This window comes from Diceros bicornis, chromosome 7, assembly GCF_020826845.1.
Source record: "Diceros bicornis minor isolate mBicDic1 chromosome 7, mDicBic1.mat.cur, whole genome shotgun sequence".
NCBI classification, from domain to species: Eukaryota; Metazoa; Chordata; class Mammalia; order Perissodactyla; family Rhinocerotidae; genus Diceros; species Diceros bicornis.
In genome coordinates this window covers 2,166,009-2,189,024 of record NC_080746.1, presented here as the reverse complement: position 1 = coordinate 2,189,024, position 23,016 = coordinate 2,166,009, and the positions used below count along the sequence as shown (strand labels likewise).

Genomic DNA, 23,016 nt, shown 5'->3' with positions numbered 1-23,016 from the left:
ATCAACCAATCAGCAGGGCCATCTGCCGCATGCGCACCAGCGGGGCGGGCCTAGGGCTGTAGACTGAGTCTAGGTTCCGCCGAGTAGTTTTTGAGCTTTGCCTTTCAAGTTGGGGTCAAGAACTAAGTTAAAGCGTAATAGCGCTTTATTTTTCTGTCTTGCCTTATTTTTATTAAATGGGAAGACACTTTAAAGAGAATTTGAGACAGTACACTTCCTGTAGTAATTGTCACCTCTGCCCCCTGTCAAGCGACATTTTCTGCGTGTCAAAGGACTACCTCGTCAGACAGCAATCGAACGCTGCACACATCGCAATGTGGATGGTAGCCTAACATTTATCGAACTAAAACAATAAAGGAAAAGGAAAAAATAAAACCATTCAGAAAGAACATTTGCAGTTCTTTCCATTTTATGGGACATCTGACCTGAATTCCGGAAAGAGGCCGTGACTGCCATGTCAACTGTGGGAAAGACAAGCCGCCCTTCCTTCACTGCACATGCGCAGTGAGCACACCTGCCGGCGGCCCGGCGGCAAAAGGGACCGAGGCAGAGGTGTGCGCATGCGCGCGGCGACCGCACCGCGTCCGGCCCCGCCCGCAGCCGCGAGCACCTGGGTGAGCTGCACCGCGGAGGGCGAGGCCGGGTGGCTCGCTCCGCTGCTCCTCGCCGCGCCCCACGGTGGGCGGCCTCGGCCACGCGCGCCCGGCCTCTGCGCTGCCCCGGAATTGCACCGCCCGCCCTCGCCCCGCCCGCCGCAGGCCGCTCGAGCTCGCCTGGGGCTGCGGGCGCCGCCGCCGGCCCGCTCCCTCCCGGTGCCGCGGGGGTCGTGGCGCCCCCACCTGCAGCGCGGCGGGCTCTCGCGTCCAGCCCTCTGGCGTTCCCGAAGGGTCCCCGCCCCGGAGAGAGGAGCGGTCCTCCCGAGACCGGCCCGGCCGGCCCGGCGGTGAGATGAGCTTCTTCGGCTTCGGGCAGAGCGTGGAGGTGGAAATCTTGCTCAGCGATGCGGAGAGTAGGAAGCGGGCCGAGCACAAGACGGAGGACGGGAAGAAGGAGAAGTATTTCCTCTTCTACGACGGGGAGACGGTCTCCGGGAAGGTGAGCCTTGCACTCAAGAACCCCAACAAGCGGCTGGAGCACCAGGGCATCAAGATCGAGTTCATCGGGCAGATCGGTGAGTGGGCCCGGGCCTCCCTCCGCAGCCGTGCGCCGCGCCAGGGCGCCGATCGCGGGGGGCGCGGTGAGGCCGGCCGGACCCGCGTCCACTGCGTGGCCGTCTTCCCTGCCCGAGGGACCGTGACCGCGAGGGGAGGGGGCGCCGAGGGCACGGGAGCACGAGGAGCGGCCCTGCGGCGCGCGTCGTGCTGGGCACCTTGCCCCGGGACCCTTGTTTCCCTTCAGCATGCCGCCCAGCTTTGCTTCCTGCCTTCAGGATTTCGGAGTGAGATGGTCCTGCCATAGCTTGCAGGTAGGTTTGTTAGGGGAGACTGTTCTTCTAATACTGCTTTTACCGTCGCCTGGACATCCAGCTGTCAGGCCCAAGTTAAGCTGGTCCTCGGTGCCGCGCTTCGCTGCACTCCCATCCGCCTCTTTTTCTTTTAGATGTGATGTGGGAGGGATAGCTCACCATTGTCTCATATCTCACCTTAGCTCTGCACTGTCTGTCCTTGTACATGTGTTGAGAAAGCAGTCTGCAGTCTTCAGCCTCAGGCTTGTTGTCTACCTAGCCAGTATTTTTTTTTTTTTTTTTTTTTTTTTTTTTTGTGAGGAGATCAGCCCTGAGCTAACATCCGCCAATCCTCCTCTTTTTTTTTTTTGCTGAGGAAGACGGCCCTGAGCTAACATCTTCCTCCACTTTATATGGGACGCCGCCACAGCATGGCTTACCAAGCAGTACTTCTGTGCGCGCCCGGGATCCGAACCAGCGAACCCCGGGCCGCCTCAGCGGAGCGCGCGCACTTAACCGCTTGCGCCACCAGGCCGGCCCCTAGCCAGTATTTTTAAGACTTCTTTATTAAATGCTAATTTTCAGTTGACTCATTTTCTCCTTAAAGACAAAGAAGTGCTCCTAAGACCAAAATTAAGTGATCAAAATTTCTCAGGGGTCTAATGGTTTTTAAACATGGTTATTAATAATTAGACCTAGATAGTTAAAAGCAGTAAATACAGAAGATTTGGGGAACTACCAGTCAAGTCGGGGTTGTCTCCAATTCTAAGACTATTTGGAGCTGTGTATTAATTAAAACGCTCAGGTATTTCTGAAATAAATTGTTTTTGTCATTAGGCCAGGAGTAGATTCACAATAAATACTCGTGTGGGCTGAAAAAACCTCTGGCAGAGAATTTGTACCCTAAACCACACACTGCGTGTTATAACCCTGTTTTTAGGGACTTCCTGGGAAAGCTCATTTCACCTTCTCTCATATCCTGAGAGTTAGCCAAGAATCTGTCCTCCCCCTTTTACAGAGGCAGAAAACACTGGCACAGGTAGGAGGGACCTGGAAAAAGGAGTCTGTGTAGCCTGTCTCTGCAGTCCAGTGCTCACCATGAAGTATTTGCCTCTGGTATTGAAGACAATGAAATCAGGTTAAAGACTGGCAGATCCTATAGGAACCTCTTTGTTGTTAGTTTAAATTCAGAATATGAGTGGCTTTTTATGTACCAGAAAGGAGGCTAATGAATGAACTCCATCCCTTCTGCTCCCCTGCTTCTAGCTGAGATACAGTTTCTCAGCGGCAGTGCTGTTGACATTTTGGGCCTGATAATTCTTTGTTGTCGTAGGATGTTTAGCAGTGTACCCAGCCTCTATCCGCCAAATACCAGGAGCACTCCCAAGTTGTGACCACAAAAATATCTTGAGATATTGCCTTATGTCCTATGGAGGGTAAATCACCCCTAGTGAAGAACCACTGGGTAGATTGGATGACTCCAAAGCATTTTATGCTAAACATAATAGATGAGATAGTTGAAAAGGCCTTTCCTACTTAGAATTAGTATTTTCAAGTAGTAGTTTCAAAGTGATTGCAGGGATTCTTTGGCTTTGTAATATGATTGTAGACAGGCGCGTTTAGTTTGCGTCTATACCATCACTCCAGGTGGTGATACCTCATAAGTATGTGAAAGACAACCAGAATGTCCCCTGCCCTAGCAATGTGAAATGAGCTGTTCAGGGGCAATGGCGTTCAGGCCTCCCTATAGTCTAAATGAAAGGGAATTGAGGAGGCTGCTTTCTGTACCTGCCCTGCCTGGTTTCTTGTCCAACCCCTTGAATCCCAGGACAGCATACCTGCTGAGTTTTCTCAGAACCTTTTATTGCTTCCGTTAATAACTCTTCCTGGGCCCCTGAGTACTGTGGGCTGAGTTGACCCTGTGACTTTGGGGAGGCTGAGCCCCTCTCTGAGCCTCAGCTTTCTCACCTGTAAGGCAAGGATAACAAAATCACCTTGTGAGAATGTTGAGATGTCAAGGGATCATGCTTTGTGCAGAGTATGATGTATTTGTGTCATATACCTAAGACAGTCTGTGAACTGACCTCAGGGCACCAGAGCGAGGCTAGTGAGGAACTTTGTTGAAGTTGTGGTCGTGTGGTTTTCCCCTTCATCGCGTTCTTTGACTATGTATGAAGTGGGTGGAACTTCGGTCAGGTTCTGAGGTTTGGCTGTCTGGGTGACATACAGTATGGATCTTGCTGAATTGGGGGTGAGAAAGTTAATATCATTTGTGCTCTGTCCACCTTCCTCATTGATTTCTGTTTTTTTTTTTTTGTGAGGGAGATCAGCCCTGAGCTAACATCCGTGCTAATCCTGCTCTTTTTGCTGAGGAAGACCGGCTCTGAGCTAACATCTATTGCCAATCCTCCTCCTTTTTTTTTCCCCAAAGCTCCAATAGATAGTTGTATGTCATGGCTGCACATCCTTCTAGTTGCTGTATGTGGGACGCGGCCTCGACATGGGCGGAGAAGCGGTGCGTTGGTGCGCGTCTGGATCCGAACCCCGGGCCGCCAGTAGTGGAGCATGTGTACTTAACCGCTAAGCCATGGGGCCGGCCCTGATTTCCGTTTTAACTCAAAACTTTTCTTCTTGTAAACCATAGTCTCTTGGATTAGGTTTTTTGTTTTTCATTCCGTTCTGCCTGGGAAGAGTTCCACAGCTTGAAAATGAAGTGGTTTATGTAATTAACCTTTTTATCCTTGTGATTAATTTCTTATTCTTCCTGATGAAAGTGTATTTGTCCCACCTGTGTATTCATTAGAGGGACAGCCTGGTATGTGATTGAGGGTCAAGCAGACTGGGTTACTTAAATTAGATCAAGCTCAGTCTATGACAATACAGTCTTTGCTAGCGTCTTGTGAAGACTAGAGATAACATACATGAAGTGCAGGGCTTGGCACACGTAGTAGGTACTCAGTAAAAGGGAGTTAAGATGATCATTGTCATTTTCTCTTTCCCTGTTATGCTTGATCCATCAAGAAGTTTCCAGGGGCTAGATCTTTAAAACATGTCACCTTGCAGTCACTGCTGATTCCTGTGCAGACTCTCCATGGGAAATGTTTGCACCCGGTTAGCTTTCCCTTTGGTCTACTTGTCTGCCTCCCCACATTGCCTTCCTTTTGCCTTCTCCTGGAAGGCATGCTAGCCCAAGTGAAACCTTTGTGGAAGGGACTCTTACGGAGTCCTTGCACAGACAGTTGTTTGGTTATCTGTTGCACTGGACTTCTTTGGACCGCTATTCCTCATACTGACCCAGAGCCTGCTCAGAAAAGCTCCTATCTTGATCTTGGTTTTGGAGGTAGGCAGGAAGAGGGGTAACTTTTGTCCCCTGTCCCTTCTCACTCTAACTTGCTCTGGCAATCTCATCTGTACCCATAATGTCAGTGTCTTCTTATATTCTCGTGACTCCCAAACTGTTTCATTATCTTGACCTGAACTGTCTTCTGAGTTCCACGTCTGTGTTTCCAGCTGCCTGCTAGATGTCTCCACCTGGATACCCCACAGGTCCCTCAAAGATGCATCTCAAATCCCTTTCTTTTTTTGCTCCAGCTCCAGCCTGCTGCACCTCCTATTTCCTCCATTCTGAGGCTGAGGGCCATTCAGCATCAGAAATTTGGGAGTCCTCTGAGACCCTTCATTCCTCCTCCCACACGTACAATTGACTTCTACATTTTGGTCCTCTTCAACAATTCTATAATATAACTTAAGTCTGTGCCTCCTCTCCATTCTCAATGCTACTGCCCTTATTATTTCTGTTTGCAGCAGCCTCCTAACTGGTCGTCCTGCCTTTATTTTCCTCTTCTTTCAGTTCATCTTCTGTGAGAGTGAACTTTCTAAAAGGCAGATCTAACATTGTTAGTGCCCTTCTTAAAATTCTTCTCATCGACTCCCTATTGATTAAAGGGAAAGGTGAATCCAGCTCTTTTCTGAGCTGGCCCTGCGTTTCTCTCCACCCTCGTCTCTCCCTAACCCTTTGCTTTTACCACTTGTAGTTTCCTCAAGGTATCACGTTCCTTCTAGTATCTTGGCATCTTCCCTTTGCATGTGAACATCTTTCTGAAGGGCGTGACCTTCCACGCAAGCTCTCACTCATTCTTAAAACCAAGCAGACATGACCTCCAGCAGAAAGCCTTCCCTGACCTCCCCAGGCTGACTTGAGCACTTCTTCCCCTGTTCTTCTAGAGGCCTCATTAGTATCTCTTTTCAAGCAGGATATGACAAGCTTGTGACTTTTTTTTTTTTTTTTTTTTTAATTTGTCTGTCTCCCTCATGAAGTTTTGAGCTCCTGAAAGCCAGGGCCTGCCTCCATCCATTGTCAGTCTGGTGGCTGATCTCTCTTCTCAGTGGCTAGCACCAAGTAGGACCTCAGTGACTATTTGCTAACTGGATACTCTGGTCAGCTCTAGGAATTTACAGAAGCTATTCTCTGGCATTTTTCCCTCATCTCCTCCTAGATAAACCAGAGTTATTTTAATGAAAGAGAGGGAGAGTACAGGTTTGCCTTGCTAAGAGCCCGGGCTTCCTGCTCGTGCTTGGGCAGAGGCATTGACGAGCTAGGTGCAGCCTTACTCCAGGCCACTGAGAACCGTGATGACTCACCGACCAGCATGAACTCGCTTGTGCAGCGTCTTCACTGGGAAACGTGGGTGAGGAAGCGAGCGGTAAAGCTGGTGCCAGTTCACTTGCTCTTGCATCTTTCTTTCATCACACTTTCTTATGCCAAGCTAAGGCTGATTTCTGCCTGTATATAAGAAAATGAGAGTTGTCGGACCTGTGGTCCATTCAGGTCTGCACTGACGCTCAGATGTTGCAGTTTAAATTTGCCCCCTGAGAGTATAATGTCTTACTTCACCTGTGTTGTATCTGTTTTTCTGTTATCCTTGAATATTTTTGAGCCACGTTGGGACTCTTCCTGCACCTAGTGTACTTTTTCCTATGGCTTAGTCTGTGTTCTAACAGTGCCAACAAATGTGTGTTGAGGGCATCTCCCATGTCACTCTAGCAGCTAATGTCCCACATTTTTAGAATAATGCAATGTGGTATGTAAGGAGCATTAAGGGAAGTTCTATAATAGAAGAAGGAGAAGATTGAGGGGAGTTCTGTAACAGCAGAAGGAGAGACCATTTTTCAGCTGGAATAACTTGGGGAACACTAACAGAGGATGTAAGGCAGAGCTGGGCCACCTTGGAAACTAATGGGGTTAAATAAACCAAGGGTAATTAGAAGGTCAAACTTACAGAGGAAGGCAGACATGAATACCCCTGCCCTCTGAAGGCAAATAGATAATATCTGGATTTTTTAAGTTTTTAAAAGTAATGCCACCGAATGTATCTATCAGCACCAATCAAGTTTGTACTTCTAAAAACTCCACAGGCTTTCTGTATTTTAATTCATTAACCCATGAAATGCTTAGTAAGAGTCACATTGAGATTAAATGGATTAATTCTGGCCGATTAATAAGTTGTTGCAGGGCTTGGGGCAGAGCTGCGTCTTGCTGGGTGCCGCAGCCCAGAGGTGTTACTGCTTCAGCAGGCTTCTCAGGGTCCAGGAGATCGCATGCAGGTGGTGAGCACGAGTCTTGGCTGGGTTGCCAGTCAGCAGACAATGGATGGGAAAATCCAGATGAGGAGACGGCTCTTTGGAGGTCTTTTTGCTCTTACTGACTTAGTTTCTTCCAAGACCAGCATGAAGCCTGAACCAAACATGGTCCTGGCCCAGCAGGAAATCGCAGGGCGTCTTTCACAGCATGACCCTGTGGTGCCAGGCTGGCTCAGTTTTATTCCAAAGTGGCAAATTCACTCCTCAACCGTGGGTGGCAAGTTTCACCATGAAAACATCTGACTACAAAAGTCATTTCCTCCTGTGGACTGAGAAGGAGGCTCAAGACAGGGAAGTTACCTTAACAAAACAGTCGGTCAGTTCCTGCTTCTAGCTTGAAATGGCTGGTCCCTGAGGGCTTTGGAGGTTGGGGAGAACTAGAGATGACTTGTGTGTGCGTCTTTGGGATAGAGTAGAGGCAGTTTACAGTCTCTTTAGGGCCCAAACCTCTTGCTAGAATAGCTTTGGATTTTCTGTTTTAATTTATGTGAGAGGAAACCACACTTTCTGGCAAATAACAAAGTATGGCTACTGTTTCTGCCCCTTTGCCCAACAGTGTTTGCAAAAGCATTACAAATGACTTGTAAGTTATAAATTGGAAAGCCCAGTCCAGCCCCACTCAGACTACACGCTGGCTACTTGTCCATGACATCTGATGTAGGAGCTGATATTAACATGTGTCCAGCAGGAAAAGCGTTAAGGAGAACGTGAGGCTATACAGGGGAGGACCTCTCCTGCTGGAGGTCCCGGCCGCAGCCAGCTTCCCCTCCTGGGTCAGGTGGACCGTGGTTAGGATCCTCGGATGCTGGCCTGCCTGCTCTCAGAGCGCTCTCGGATCCTTCTCTGTTTTGTTTCTCATGTTGCCTTTGGGTTGTGTGATCATATTTGTGTATTTTTCCATACTTCTCTTCCCGTCTTTCTCTTGACTCTGGGATTTCCCACTTAAAGTTAATGGACACTGGGGCCTTGCTCTGCCTGCTTTTGTCTCCTGAAACTATGGCCAGAATCCAGTGCTTGGGAACTGAGGCACCAGGTTCCCCCGTTAAGGGATCACTTCCCACGTAGGAGCCAGGACCATCAACAAGGGCTCATGCAGCAGTGGACCAGCAAGATTAAGTGAGGAGCCCTAGGCACAGGCTGGCGAGCGGCTCTGTTCCTACCCAGTCACTGTACTACTTTACTTTTATTGGGGGGCACAGTTATTGGATTTTAAAACCAGCAGTTTTAAAACTTACCCGATCATTTCCCTGCATAGTTTGCAACTGTCGTGCCCCATTTGGTGGCTTTGTGGATTATCACTGGCTATCCAGAATGCTGCCCACTGCTGATTCCATTGGAATCACTGCTGAGGAGAAGGTGGACCGTTTGTAATATAAGGTGGATCAAAGTGTAACTACATAGGAAATCAGCAACAAGCTGTAATCACAAAATACAGAGTACATTCGTACAGAGGTGGCGGCACTAGTTTGGATTAACCACACTACTGCCACTGTCACAGCTGGATAAATCTTAAGACAGGGCCCACTTGGCTTTAGAATGCCTCTCTGTCTGGGGGAAGAATGTTCCCTGTGAAATAGGTTTGTCAGGGCCAGCTCTAGGGCAGTAAGGGGTTGATTTTGCACCCAGACTGAAAGCACAGCCTGACCCCATTTTCTCCTTTTGGGCATGGGTCTTCCCCAGGGCAGTGCTGGACACTGCGTTGGCTCTGGGGAGGCAAGAGGTCTGGTTTCTTGGGCCCAAGAAGGCTTGGGTCCTTATTGGGCTCAGACCTTATGCTGTCTGGGTGGACCCAGAGCAGGTACAGCTCTGCCCCACTGCCCCTGACACTCACGTTATCCCTGAGAGAGATCAGCCTACTGTCCTCTGGCGATGCGGGACCAGGCCTAGTGGGCGGTTGTCCCAGACACTCCTTTCTGTGGACCTGTCTCTTTGTCCCCAAGCAGCCAACAGCAGAAGCGACTAGTACACTCTGCCTGCTCCGTTTTCCCAGTTGGTCTGCCTTACTGCGGGGTGCAGCCTAGCGTAGGCCTGGAGCCCAGAAATGCCCAAGGCAGGGTACCTTAACCGATGTGGCCATGGATAGCCCCAGTCAGTATAAAGCGTCCCTGCCACATAGCCAGGTACTAGGGGTGCCAGGAAGCTGGGCCTGTAGGCCTTCTCTAAAGACCACGCATGTAGCAGAAGTTAACACTTAAATAGCACAGCACAAACAGACATAAAGTAATATAGGACAGATGGTGGCACCAACTTATAATAAAGAAATACTAGAACTATTGCCAGAGGAGGATGAATTTAGAGCAGTGCTCCTCAAAGTGTGGACTTTGAAGCAGGACCAGCATGCCCTGGGAGCTTGTTAGAAATGTAAATTCTTGGGCCCCGCCCTGGACCCCCTAAATCAAAAACACTGGGATGGGGCCCAGCAATCTGTGCTTTAACAAACCCTCCAGGTGATTCTGATGCTCACTGAAGTTTGGAATGACATTAAACCTCTATGTCGGAATGGCCACATGGATGCTTTTTTGAGGGAGAGTAGCAGCTAACAGCTAATGTTTTGAGCATTTGCTATCTGCCTGGTGCTATTGTAAGTCCTTTCCCTGCATTACCTCCTCTCTTCCTCACAAAACCTTATGAAGTGGGTTATGTTCATACCCCCGTTTTACCAGGTCGTAGAAATAGACACAGTCCAGCAGGAGACCTGCCCTCAGCTCAGCTCTGCGACCAACCCTGTGGCTCTACGCCAGTCATTTAAGCATGCTATCCCTCAGTTTCCCTATCTGTTGAGTGAGTGATAAGGCCCATCCTAGCCATCTCACAAGATTATTATAAGGAAGATATGATTAAATAACTGTGAATATGCTTTCAGAAGTTAGAAATATTTTTAAAAATGTGTTTAGAGAAGTATGGTGTTTTTGATCGCGGTTCCCCTGATGTGCCCCTTGCTAAGGTACTGCCCTGAGATCCTGGAGCAGGATTACATTGGGTTCTGACTGTGCCACAGGATTTCGCTATATAAAACAGGAGAGTGTTTGGAAAGGGGGAGGGAGACAGACCAGTCTATGGGGAGTGCAGGGAACGAGCGGGGTAGGAGAAGAGGGGAGTCAGAAACAAGGCTGGACGAAGTCTGTCTTGGAGGGAGGTCTTTCAGAAGCAGGGTGTCTGCAGCCTAGCTCCCCTTGCTAGGCCCCGTGTGGCTCGGGGTCTGGTAGAGGAGGCTGATGCTTTCTCCCCAGAGCTCTACTATGACCGTGGGAACCACCATGAGTTTGTGTCCCTGGTGAAGGACCTGGCTCGGCCCGGAGAAATTACTCAGTCACAGGCCTTCGACTTTGAATTCACCCACGTGGAGAAGCCGTATGAGTCCTACACGGGGCAGAACGTGAAGCTACGGTAAGTTGTGCCTGCTGTTTAATCATGTTGCCCCAGAAGCTCCCCCGTGTGGATGAGGACCTGAAGCTGTCCACATTTCTGAGGATCTTTTTATGGGTCTTGAAAAGGAAGAGTGCTGAGAGCAGTGGTGTGCTGGTAAATGTTTGACAACAGGCTCTCTGGGAGGAAAAACTCCTGGTTTGTAGCATTTGTCAATTTCTGTAGTGTAAATATTCCACCGTGGCCCATTTCAAGCTACCAGCCTGACATCCTTGAATGCAGAGTTGGAAAGAGATGTACAGTGGCCACCTATGTGTAGCATTACCAACATACAGAGACAGGAGGTGTAAATTCCCCCAAGGGCAGAGAGAAGCGTAAAATTTAGCAAAATAATTAGGAAGCAATGAGTTTTTAGTATGTATTACCTTTGTTTTTAATATAATTCATTTAATTGTAAGTTTGTATAATTTAGTTACAAATAATTGCTGTGTTTAACAACCAGTTCATAAAATTTCTGAAAATTCAAGAAGCCACCTCCAGCACACCACTGGCTGGGCGTCAGGACATACTGATCCTCAGTCCAGCTCTGCCACACAACAGCAGTGTGATCCTGCGCTCTGTCGCTCAACTTTCTCACCTGAAAAGTGGGTAATAGATTTGGATTCTAATTCTAGATCTGTCTTCTCCATCTTTTGGGGTGATGAGAGAATAAAACGTGACACAGCGTGACAAGTTGTTAAAAAATTAATAAACATGATTTAAGTACATGGGATTGTGTTTATTATTCCAGTCTTAGAAACTGAGGATAGGAACTGATTCCAAGGCCGCTGGGGTAAAAAACAATCCAGAGCAGCTACAGACTCTTGGGTGTAACGCGAGATGACGTGATGTCACTGGGATAAAGCAGACTTCCTCCCTCACTCTGGACTCCGGGGTCCAGGTCTTGATGCTGTCTCATAAGGTCAGCTCGTCTTCGTCACCTGAAGACCTGGGTGTAGGGTGGTGCAGACTACAGCAAGACCTTTCCTCCCCTCGCTTCTTCCTGGTCTCCCCTCTTCCATCAGAGGAGTGATTGTAGGCTCTTCTTTTTCAGTCTTTGGAGAGAGGTCTGAACACTCACACAACCCCCACTAAGGACAGCGTTTCATACCTGCACTCAGAGAAGGCAGCAACAGTGAGGATTATCTAGTCGTCACCGAAGCTTGGCTGTGGGATTTATTGTTATTTAATTTTATTTTTGTGGTGGATTTCTCTTAAATGTTTTTGTCAGAAAGAAAGGTGTTGAAAACAGTATGGCAATTCCTCAAAATATTGAAAATAGAATTACCATAAGATCTGGCAATTCCACTTCTGGATATGCACCCAAAAGAAGTGCAAGAAGGGTGTGTGCACCCACATGCTTAGCAGCATATTCACAGTAGCTAAAAGGTGGACGCAACCTGAGTGTCCATCAGCAGATGACTGGATTAAAAAAATGTGGTCTGTACATGCAGTGGAGTGTTCTTCAGCCTTGAAAAGGAAGGAAATCCTGTCATATACTACAACATTGATGAGTCTTGAAAATATAATGCTAAGCGCAATAAAGCCAGTCATAAAGAGACAAATACTGTGTGGCTCCTCTTATATGAGGCACTGGGAGTAGTCAAAACCATAGAGAGAGAAATTAGCATGGTGGTTACCAGAGGCTGCGGGGAGCGGGGATGGAGAGTTAGTGTTCAACGGGGACAGAGTTTCAGTTGGGAAAGCTGAAAAGGTTCTGGAGATGAAGGATGGTGATGGTTACACAACAATGTGAATGTACTTAATGCCACTGAACTGTACACTTAAAAATGATTAAAATGGTAAATTTTATGTTATATATATATTGTAGGGGAGGAAAAAAACTTTTTCCTCTACCCATCTGAGGTTCATTGGCTGGGACCCTGCAAATTAGACTGACAAAAGACAGATTAGCAAGAGAAAAACAAGTTTATTCACATGTGCACTGTGCATGCACGTGGAACTCAGTGATCGGTAACTCAAAGGGGTGGTTAGAACTTAGGCTCATGTGAGCATCTTGACAGAGGACGGTAACTTTACAGAGAAGTGCCAAGAAAAAGGAAAGGGACTTTGAGCTTCTAGGGGCAACAGATTAGGGGAAGGAAAATACATGGGAGAAACAGTGGAAGATGAGGGTTGTTTTAGCAAGGTATATTTCTCTGGTGCAGTCTGTGGGGATTAAGAAGGTCCTACCCTTCCTAGGAGAGAGGAGGAGGGCAGAGAGTTTTTCTTGTGTCTACTTCTTCTCAGTTGCTTTCAGCTCAATATAATCTTTATGCCGGGGTGGCATACTCTGAACTCCTTCTATATTTTACCACAATGAGAAAAGAAAAATGAAAGAAAAGTGTTGCTGTCCAAATGAGATGAAGACTTTAGGATTCATATTGAGAAAGAGAGGAGGTAAAGAAGAGGAAATTAGTTAAGGGTAGTTTATAGAAGATGTAAATTCCAGATTAAGAGCTTGTATCTTATTAGGCAGAGGGAAAACATGAAAAGATTGTTTTGTACTCTTTTCTTTTTAGGCAGGGGAGTGGTTCTTTTGGAAGGTTAACTTAAAATCAATATGTAGTATTTGATGGATAGGTAGTGTGGAGACAGAACTGTCAGAAGGCTCGTATGAGGTGCCAAGAGTTTTACTTTAGTGGACACAATGGGGACAGGCAGAAAACGAGGAATGTAATAGACATCAACAGAATTTACCAGTGAGTGGAGATGCAGACAGAGGGCTCTCAGGAGGAAGAGATGATTTGTAGATAAGATGATTCATCCAATTTTAAAGTTTGAAGCACTGGCAGAACAGAGAGGTGTAAAGCTCGCTAGACAGTTGGAAATGCAAGCCCGGCACTCAGGACGGAGAAGGGCATTGTTGGGAATCAGCTGCTCAGAGGTAATAACTGGTAGGTTGTTGAAGGAGGAGAACTCAGGGAGAGAGGAGCCCAGGACCTGTTGGAGTATTGGGGATAGGAGGAGGAGGAAGGCAGAGTGAAGCAGGTAATGCCCTCCTGTGGAACCAGCAAGAGTTCCAAGGGGGAGGAAGTGTTTTACACTTTAATGGAGAACTGATGCCAAAAAAAGTCCACTGGATTTGGCGAGTGGGAGGCCATGCGTTACCTTCAGGAGGGCAGTTTCTACTGGGTGGTGGAGACAGAAGCAAGGGTGAGGAGTAGTGACGGGGGAAGTTAGAAGAGGACCCCTCAGTGACAGCTGTCTCTGAAGAAAAGTCAAGAGGGTAAGGCCTGGAGAGTGTTTTGGGATTTGATGAGTTGGGGACTTTTTATAAACTCAAAGGAAGAAACCTTTAGCTGGAGAGAGATTGAATTTGTTAAGAAAATTGGAAAAGTGGAAGGATCAAGATGCTAGACAGTAAGTAGTTCTCTACCAAGGCTCCCATATGAGAATCGCTTGGGAGGCTTTAAAAAATGTTGATGCCTGTGCCCCTCTCAGGAGCAATTACATGTGAGGTGTGCCCAGGCATCAGGACTTTTAAAGCTCCTCCCTGGCAGGTGATTCTAATGTGCGTCCAGATTGAGAGTCGTTCTGCCAGATGGAGGAGAAAAGGTTTTGAGAGAGAGAGGTGCTGTTGAAGGAGGGAAGGATGGGCAAAGATACAGACACATACCTAGGCCCTAGGTAGGCCCGAGCAGAGCAGAGAAGGGAGAGAGCCATCAGTCTTGACTTGGAAGGCCTTCGTCTCTGTAGAGTAAAAGCAATGTCTTCCACAGAAACGGGGAGGGAGGGCTTGAGAGCCTGAACAGTTAGAAACAGGTCAGGAACAAATGTCTTCGGGAATGTGAGGGAAGTTACTGAGATGAATTAAAAAGATTGCCAAGAAGCAGTTTGAGCTACACAGAGGAGAGTAGCCTAAACGTGTAGCTGATCTGGTTAGCAGCTTTCTCCAGGATTGCTTGACAGGCAATGGGCATTATCTGAGTTTTATTTAGAGGAAAATGTAATTAAAGGAGTGTTTCTTCCCTCCTTGGGTATTAGCATAGCGTTAAGTCAGGGGACAAGGGTGCTTGGGAAGGCCACGCTTAAGTGGCTGGCCATAGAGGTCAGGCTTGGCATGCTAAGCCCTCCAGGGGCTGTGTCTCTGCCTTCTTTCTAACTTGCCCCCTACCTACCACAGGAGCCCCTCCCCAAGGATCCTAGGTTCAGCAGAGGCTTTCTGGGTTCACAGCAGTCCTCTACTACCTCTGCTGCTTTACTGACAAGGTTTGCTCTTGCTGAATGCCCTTCTCTCTCTCCCCATAGCACTTGATTCCTGTATCTGAATGAGCACTTTCCATGTGTTCTAATTTTTCTGTTTCCCCATCCCCTCAGTGGACTGTGAGCTTCCCATGAGACTATGTCTTAATCATCCTGTGCCTAGCAATAAACATTTGCTGAATGAACAGCTGACTTAACTTTTCCATCCCCTCTTCCTCTCTTAACTGTGAGGGACTTGAAAAATGCTTCTGGATTGAATATTGTTAAATAAGCGGCATGCAAATATGAGTATAAGACAGGTCCCTGTGCCCAAAGAGCTAGGACTTAGTTGAAGAAGTAAAACCTGTTCACAAATACATGGTAGATAGTGGTGAGGGCCATGAAAGACTATTGGAGTACAGAGCAAGAAATCACTTTTACTTAGAGTAGTGTTCTCAGAAAGGCGTTGGAGGGAAGTGTCTTTGAACTCCCTGGAATTATAATTGCAATATTTTGTGTATAAGTGCATATGTCCATTTTTTCTGGGAGGAGGGTCTACAGAGGTAAATTCTCAAAGGAATACAAAGCCCCAAAGGTTAACCACTGTAAGGGGTTTTCTCCAGTGGGTCGATTCGGCGCGTAAACTGAGGTAGCATCTGGAGACAAGGAGTGTCCCTTCACGACGTGTCCATCTCCCATAGGTATTTCCTTCGAGCCACCATCAGTCGCCGCCTCAATGACGTTGTCAAAGAGATGGACATTGTGGTTCACACACTCAGCACATACCCAGAGCTGAACTCCTCCATCAAGATGGAAGTTGGGATCGAGGACTGTCTGCACATTGAGTTTGAGTACAATAAATCCAAGTAAGTGCCTGGGCCCACAGCTGTGCAAGAACTCTTTAGGGAGTTTAAGACGGCATGGTCGGAACGCAAAGTGAGGGAGCCTCTTGCCTCAGCCGGTTCGTGGTGCCATGCTGGGGGAGAGCACAGAAACAGTACAGTGAGTATATGTGCTGGGCTGGCTAAAGGGAGACTGACCCGGAAATAAAACGTCATTTTACTTAAACTAAACTATATTAAATTAAGACGGTAAATTTAAGTTAAACATCCTAGGCTGTCTTTCAAAATCAAGGTTAAATAACTTTAAGGTTATTTGTTTTGGATTCTAGGTACAGCTGTTTCCTTCTACTGATGAAAAGAATCTCAGAATACCATTCCATTATTATTTGTATGCTACGTACGATATGTCTTTAGAAATAAAGTGAGGAAGCCAAACACCGGCTGTAGTTTGCTGCCTCCTCCCTGAACTAAAATGAATTGTAGCAAAGAGTACCAGATGCCTTTTTATAAAGGTCTTTAAATAATTTTATTTTAACTGACAAGTTGGGAAGCGATGTATGTTTTAAACTGTGTTTACTGTTAGAACATCAAAATATTTAAGTGTCTGTAAATCACAAAACTTACTGACAGTTCAAACACGTACCACAAGCACCTTTCTTTTCAATATAACACATTCCTGAAAAGTTTGAAAATCAAATATGCAAAAGTAAAAGTGTATTGTGTTCACAGAGAGCTAAAAAAACCACAGAGTCTGTAACGAGGGTTCTCACTGTGGAGAGACCCTCCCCTCAGACCTGCTGTCACCAGAGGCCCAGGGGGTGGGGCTCAGCCAGATGGCTCTGCTGTGAAGGGGCTGAGAACAGGATTGTGTTCAACTGGAATCATACATCCTTCCTAGAACAGGGGTGAGGGAAGGATGTATTTTTTATCCCCTACCCCCTGGCCTGGAACCAGGTGTGACCCGGAACGCGCCACTTATGGCACAGGGTGGAGCAAGCTGGGAGGCAGGTTGCTCTGGGCCTTGCAGGGACAAGGCTTGTTGCCTTTCTCCTCACAGTCCCAGGGCTCTGGCCCTGCCCTGTGGGAGAGGATGATCCACCTGTGTGACGTAGCAGAAAGAGCCCAGCACTTGGAATCAGGTCCTATTCTGCCACAAAGGGATTGGGCTCAGACTGGCAGGTACTAAAATTTCTGTACCTCGGGTTTCTGATCTGAAAAATGAGGGGCTTGGATTAGGTTAGTGGGTTTCAAACATACACGCAAGAAAGGATTAAGTGAAAGAGGAGCTGGGCTGGGGCTCTAGGCCCTCCACAAGAGCGGCTCTTTTATGTTTCTTACATATTAATGCTTCTGCGTAAGATTTCATTGAGAATAAAGGAATGTTCAATTTATAAAAGTTTGAAAACTCCTAGAATCTATGACCTCTAAGCATTCATTCTAAAATGCTGTGAGTGGCCTTTCTAAGTGTTCTTAGGTTATCTGCTTAGAGTCTGTAGTCTTCCCAGTTTGACTGTGAGCAGAAAGGTGGTATGAGACAGTGGGGGAATACAAGCCTAGGAATAGCAACCTAGGTTTACATCCTGTGTCTGCCCCTACTCAGATCCTGGTTAAACTGTGGATCTTCTTCAAACTTCCTTTTCTTCACCTGTAATATAAAGAGGTTAAATTCTAAAGTCCCTGCCAACACTCATGTGCCATGATTCTGAGCTTCAGGTTTGAAGATTGTGCTCTCTGCCTGCCATACCTCCTACACGGCTGTGCACATACAGACCACCAGTACTACTGACTGACCCAGAGGAAAGCCTGAAGGGTCAGAAGGCGTTAGGCAACATGGCCGAATTCATAACAGCGCACACAGCACAAGCCGTGTGAGCAGAGCCTAGAGAGAAGGTGCTGATGGAGCATGAGGCGTGCATCTTGCTCCACTGCTTCTCCCTGGCCTGTCACGGCCACAGCCGACAAACTGTTTGCTGTGGGCCATGGAGGCCCAGTTCCCAAAAGACATTTTGTGGAGCTCAGAGAAGAGCGAGACCTGGTTCCTGCATTTGTGAGACTGGCCTCTCACACATTAGGATATCTAAAAGATACACGTACACAAATACGAAAGGTATAAAAGAAGTGAAAGTACTGAGGAGAGAGATCAGACAAGCAAGCGTGATTGGCTGATGTAACATGCAGGAAAAATGTCCTTTGAGTTGTATGTGGAAGAATGGAAGGGACAGAAGTTACTTTGATTCAAGTAAAGAACATATTGGGGAGTTCATTCTACAGTGGCAATGTGGGTGGAATGTGGGTGTGTGTGCACTGCAACTCCATCTTTAGCCAACATGCATGGCAGTGTGCCTGCTCCTGGATCCACAAAGGCCTGTAAATGTGCAAAGGGTTAGCTGCTGTACACACTTTTTATTTTCTTTACTTTCTCTTCCCCAGATACCACTTGAAAGATGTCATTGTAGGGAAGATATACTTCCTGCTGGTAAGAATCAAAATCAAGCATATGGAGATAGACATCATCAAGCGGGAAACGACGGGCACAGGCCCCAACGTGTACCATGAGAATGACACGATAGCCAAGTATGAGATCATGGATGGAGCACCCGTGAGAGGTGAGCCGCAGCCGCCACACCTTTCCTCCCAGGCCGTGCACAAAATTTTGGAGGGGCTCGAGGGAATATGCTGTTAACATAAGATTTCCTATTAACCCATAATTTCTCAGTCTCCAGTTGTACACCGTGTGTCCCAAAAGGGAGCAAATGGAGGGTGGAGTCTGTGGAACTGCAGGCTCTTACCCCACCTTCAGCCAGGAGAGCTCCCCCCGGATTGCCTTATACACTGAGCTTGCACTAGAGACGGTGTCTCCCGAGTTACACCTGTTAAAAAACAAAGTGAAAAGTACTGATTTAGCAGATATGGTTTAAACATTTTGTTAATTTTTCCCATTGACATTCTGACATTCTTTGCTTCTAGGGAACAAGAAATTAATGCGGAATAGTCATTTGTGTTACTTAGTTCTAGCTCTGGTAATTAATTCATTCTCTGAATTCATTTACAAGTATAGATACTCGAGCATCATTACCAGGTGCTACAGACAGCACTGGAACCCGACCCAGATGGAAGCGGTCCTCTCCCACCCCCACCCAGCTAACACTACATCTGAGATGGATAGAGTTGAAAGCTTTGTTATTTGGGGAATCTATGTGATTATTTGGAAGTAGCAATCATTTATGTTCTTCATTGGCTCTGCAGCAACTGATGATAAAGAATGTGTGTTTTCATTTAGAAGTGCTTGGTGATGCCAAGGTTTTATTCAGTTTATTCCTATAGTCTGTTCCATGTGGAAGGAGGAGTGTCAGAGATTTAGCAGCCTGAAACACTGGGGACCCTGACAGCAGCTTCTTGGATGTCACCATGTCAGGTCCTTGGGGGGATTGGACTGAGCTCTCCTGACTCTGTATGTTCCATTTTTTCACCAACTGTGCAAGGAGAGCCAGTGTTCCTGTACAAATGAAATTGGGCACTGAGAAAAGATCCAAAACAGCAAATACCTGAAAGTTCATTTATATTTAGCTTGAGACTACACTATAGGTTTGGCCTTTCTCAGTAGAATTACTGCCCTAATTTTGTTCCACTTATACTAGGAAAGGCATGATGTTACAGTTGGAAGGGATCTAAAATATTACATAGTCTGATCCCATAATTTTCCACATGAGAAAATTAAGGTCCAGAGGAGGCAACAGACTTGTAAGTCAGACAACTGGTTAATGGAGAACTGGGACTAGAATGAGGATTTTCTGTTTTCCGGGCCACTCTGCCACCCTGCAGTCCGTCTTGGAGTGGAGATGTATTTTGGGAGGCAAACACCAGTTAGGATGGAGGGAGATGACATCAAAATAGCTGGGTGACAGGATAGTTAGCTGGGTTTTGACAATTGGCTCTTGAAAACCCAACAACTAGACATATTACATGTCATCCAAAGATGCATAACTGGGGCCGGTCCAGTGGCATAGTGGTTAGGTTCGCACACTCCGCTTTGGCGGCTCGGGGTTCACAGGTTTGGATCCTGGGTGCAGACCTACACACTGCTCATCAGGCCACGCTGTGGCGGCATCCCACATACAAAAACAGAGGAAAACTGGCACAGATGTTAGCTCAGCGCCAATCTCCCTGAGCAAAAAGAGGAAGATTGGCAACAGATGTTAGCTCAGGGCGAATCTTCCTCACCAAAAAAAAAAAAAAAAAAAAACACCATGTGACACAGTAACGTCCCTGTGCTGTTCATATTCCCTGGTCTCTGGATTGGGATGGTGAGAGGACATTCGGATGATGCAACCAGACCTGGAATGGAATTGCAGAGTCATGATTTTTACTTCAGCAAATCACTTGGCAGCAGAATGCAACTTCCCAAAAGGCAGAAGCATTTGCTTGAGTGTTCCGTGTCACGCTCAGGTGGCATCTGTCCCCCGCTGTGGTCAGAGTGACTTGGTGTAAGGTAGAGTGGGTCACTTTGCCCCTCACTCTAATTCCTGCCTGGCCCCTACAGGAGAGTCCATCCCTATCCGGCTCTTCCTGGCGGGCTATGAGCTCACGCCCACCATGCGAGACATCAATAAGAAGTTCTCCGTGCGCTATTACCTCAACCTGGTGCTGATCGACGAGGAGGAGCGGCGCTACTTCAAACAGCAGGTGAGGCCCGGGCACCTCCTCTAGACCCTGGCTGCCCTAGAGACAGTACAGGAACAGCATCATCTCTGTGAAGATCAGGCTCCATTTCTGACAGGGTGGGCAGAACGATACCGGGGAGAGAACTTATTAGTCTCTGTGCCACTTGCTGGTTTACCAAGGGGTGGAAACACTGGATTGCCCAGAGTCCCACAGCAAGAGTGAGGTTCCCACTTGATACCGCGAGTCTGCTTTCTCCAGCCCAACCCCTGCAACCACGCTGCCCTTCCCGCCCACGTGATCAAAAGGAGCCCTGGGATGGGTAGGACAGCTGCTGTCTTTGGTGAGAGGTAAACAGAGGAGGCTTTTGCCTGAGATTCTCTCAGAGGAGAAGGTTGGCGCCTCGGGAAACCCACCCCATGCCTCCCTGTCCCAATTCTGCAGGAAGTGGTGTTGTGGCGGAAGGGTGACATCGTGCGGAAGAGCATGTCCCACCAGGCAGCCATCGCCTCACAGCGCTTCGAGGGCACGGCCTCCCTGGGTGAGGTGCGGACCCCCGGCCAGCTGTCTGACAACAACAGTAGGCAGTAGGCCCCCAGGGCAGGCAGCGGCTGGGCTTCCACCCCAGCACCCCGTCTACCAGACACCAGCGGCTGGCGGGAGGGGGAGGATGTTGTGATGCTCAGCTGACCCGTTACTTGCAACCTGAAAACAAATTGTTTTTGACTTAAATTCTTTTTTCCGAAGAACCTAAGGGGCTTGGGTTGGGACGCAAGTATCCTTGGGATTCTGCAGCTGATGTGAGGATGGGGAGAGTCAGCATCCTGGAATCTAGTCTCTCTGGGAAAAAGAGCCTTGTGTTGAGGCCTTCCACGTGGGGCTGCCTCGCGTCTTATAGGAGAGCAGAGAGCAGGCATTCTTGGCTCCTGGCTCTCTGAGCTTCCTGATAGAGGATCTGAGCATGTCCCAGGATTCCGAGCTGCCAGCGGGGCCCTGGGTAGTCATGTCTTGTCCTCCCCTCTAGTGTCCCTGAGGTAGTGGCCAAGGAGTTGGGCCTGGCCCATCCTAAGTGGCAGGGGGAGACTCAAGACCAGGAAGCCACCTCTTTGGGAGTCTTGGATGTGGTGCTTTGAAGTTTCCACAAGCCACCTCCATTCTGGCCTTTCTGTCACTGGTGGGACTCAGGCATTGCCCTTCTCCCTCTTTTACGGATTCTGGTCAGTAATGTCCTGGAACAGAAGCCTGTACAAGGGCCTTTGGCTGACTTTGCCCTCACCCGTGAGAAATTTGGGCACAGAGACACTGGGGGTCAGTGTCACGCATGGATGGCAGCAGAGCTGAACACAGGCCGGGCCAAGCCCACTAAGGAAGAAGGATGGTAACTGTGCCTGGTAGCTGTCTGCCTTCACCACGGGACTCCTTGCCAGCCTGAGGGCTGGGTGGTTTAGGGTATTGCTCTGAGTGCCCAGCATCCTAAACAAGGGCATCTGTTTCCTTTAAGAAGAGATCCCGGGAGGGGGCCTTGATTGCTTTGCTTCCCTAAGAGTGGACCCTCATCACTCCTTGCTTTCCACTGAATTTCTGGGAATTGGGGCTTGGTCTCAAACACTTGGAAGTTCTGTTCTTCCTATTGCTCAAGCCTCTTCACTCCCTACCTGCGAGTTAAAGGAGGGAGATGAGGGCCTCAGCAGAAGACTTTGCTGCACAACTTCAGAATAATTGTGCTTGCCAAATTATGTCTTCATCTTCACCATTGAGTTTAGGATTGTTGGTATTTTTGTTTAAAAACATATACAAAAACTCTCATGGATATTCTTACTACGCTAGAGGAGAGGGGAGCTTCCCTCTGTTGTGCTGTGCTTGGGCCTATTGTAGGAAAGGTGTTCACATCCTTTTCTGCCTCAGTTGGAAATGATCAGGAATTACTCTCCAATTGGCCTCCCTTCCCTTCTAGAAAGACCAAGCAGACCCCACTGGCCAATAAGTACAGTATTTGCCAGTCTGACTGTAATTTGGAAAGCAGAGGGGTTGGTTCCTGTGTCATCTTTCAGTTAATGTGGAAAATGGGAACTCCCCTTTTCCTCAGAAATCAGTGCAGTCGTGGGCCTTTGACTGAGCAGGGCTCATGGATCAGAATTGAGACTGGAGGGAAAGGCATTTGGGATGACACTTGAGGTCGACTGGGGGACCTCAAGATCCCCTCAAGAAACAAGGAAGATAAGATGGTTTCCCTCATGCTGGACCCTGAGTTCCAGTGCGACAGACAATCCCATGGGGACAGCATCGCCCATCCAGCTGCCCCTGGATTGTCACGGTTGGGGCTTACGTTTATGGGGAAGCAAGGCTGTGTTCCCTGCCTTGGGAGCATGAGACTAGGCTCTGGTATGCCTCCCATGATAGCCGGTGTTCTAACTAGAAAGCATCTGCCAATTCCTCTGCCCCTTGAACTGACAACACAAATTCATTTTCCAACTTTCCTAATATCTTAAACCTTTCTTCTGGGAGAACTAGAAGATAGAATTTGCTTTTATTCTCTCAGGAGCTGTGCACAAGCCAGGTCTTCTGTTTTCTCTTACTCTGCCCCATTCTGTACTTCTCTGTCCAACTGGGGAAGTAAGGGGAGGCTCCTGGCCCCTCCTTTCAAGGTCCCCATACCTGGGAGTGCATAGGTACTAAACCAAGCAGTGCAACTTGTGATTAAGCAGCTGCAGTGTTTACATGTTTCTTAATGTGTCGTCTTTTCAATGGCTGTATTTTAAAAAAAGAACACTTGTTCAGTTGTCTCTCTGATTAAAGGAAGCCCCGGTGGCTTGGAGGCATTGTGCCCATGGTCCACCAGGT

At 47.8% G+C, this 23,016-nt stretch overlaps 1 protein-coding gene across 1 annotated transcript; it reads left to right on the top strand.

The window, feature by feature from the left end:
• Positions 1-771: 771 nt before the first annotated feature.
• VPS26B (VPS26 retromer complex component B) lies at positions 772-23,013 on the top strand. Its single transcript, XM_058544777.1, has 6 exons — positions 772-1,171; positions 10,315-10,471; positions 15,376-15,540; positions 17,947-18,122; positions 20,057-20,199; positions 20,620-23,013. Exons 1-6 carry the CDS (start codon positions 949-951, stop codon positions 20,764-20,766), a joined length of 1,011 nt encoding a protein of 336 aa, XP_058400760.1. The 5' UTR covers positions 772-948; the 3' UTR covers positions 20,767-23,013.
• The last annotated feature ends 3 nt before the right edge of the window (positions 23,014-23,016 follow it).

Bases quoted from the DNA above. Each gene is read 5' to 3' on its own strand.
- VPS26B (XM_058544777.1), top strand. From the start codon at position 949: ATGAGCTTCTTCGGCTTCGGGCAGAGCGTGGAGGTGGAAATCTTGCTC. The intron at 1,172-10,314 runs GTGAGTGGGCCC...CTTTCTCCCCAG, and splicing joins CGAGTTCATCGGGCAGATCG to AGCTCTACTATGACCGTGGG. The intron at 20,200-20,619 runs GTGAGGCCCGGG...CCAATTCTGCAG, and splicing joins GGCGCTACTTCAAACAGCAG to GAAGTGGTGTTGTGGCGGAA.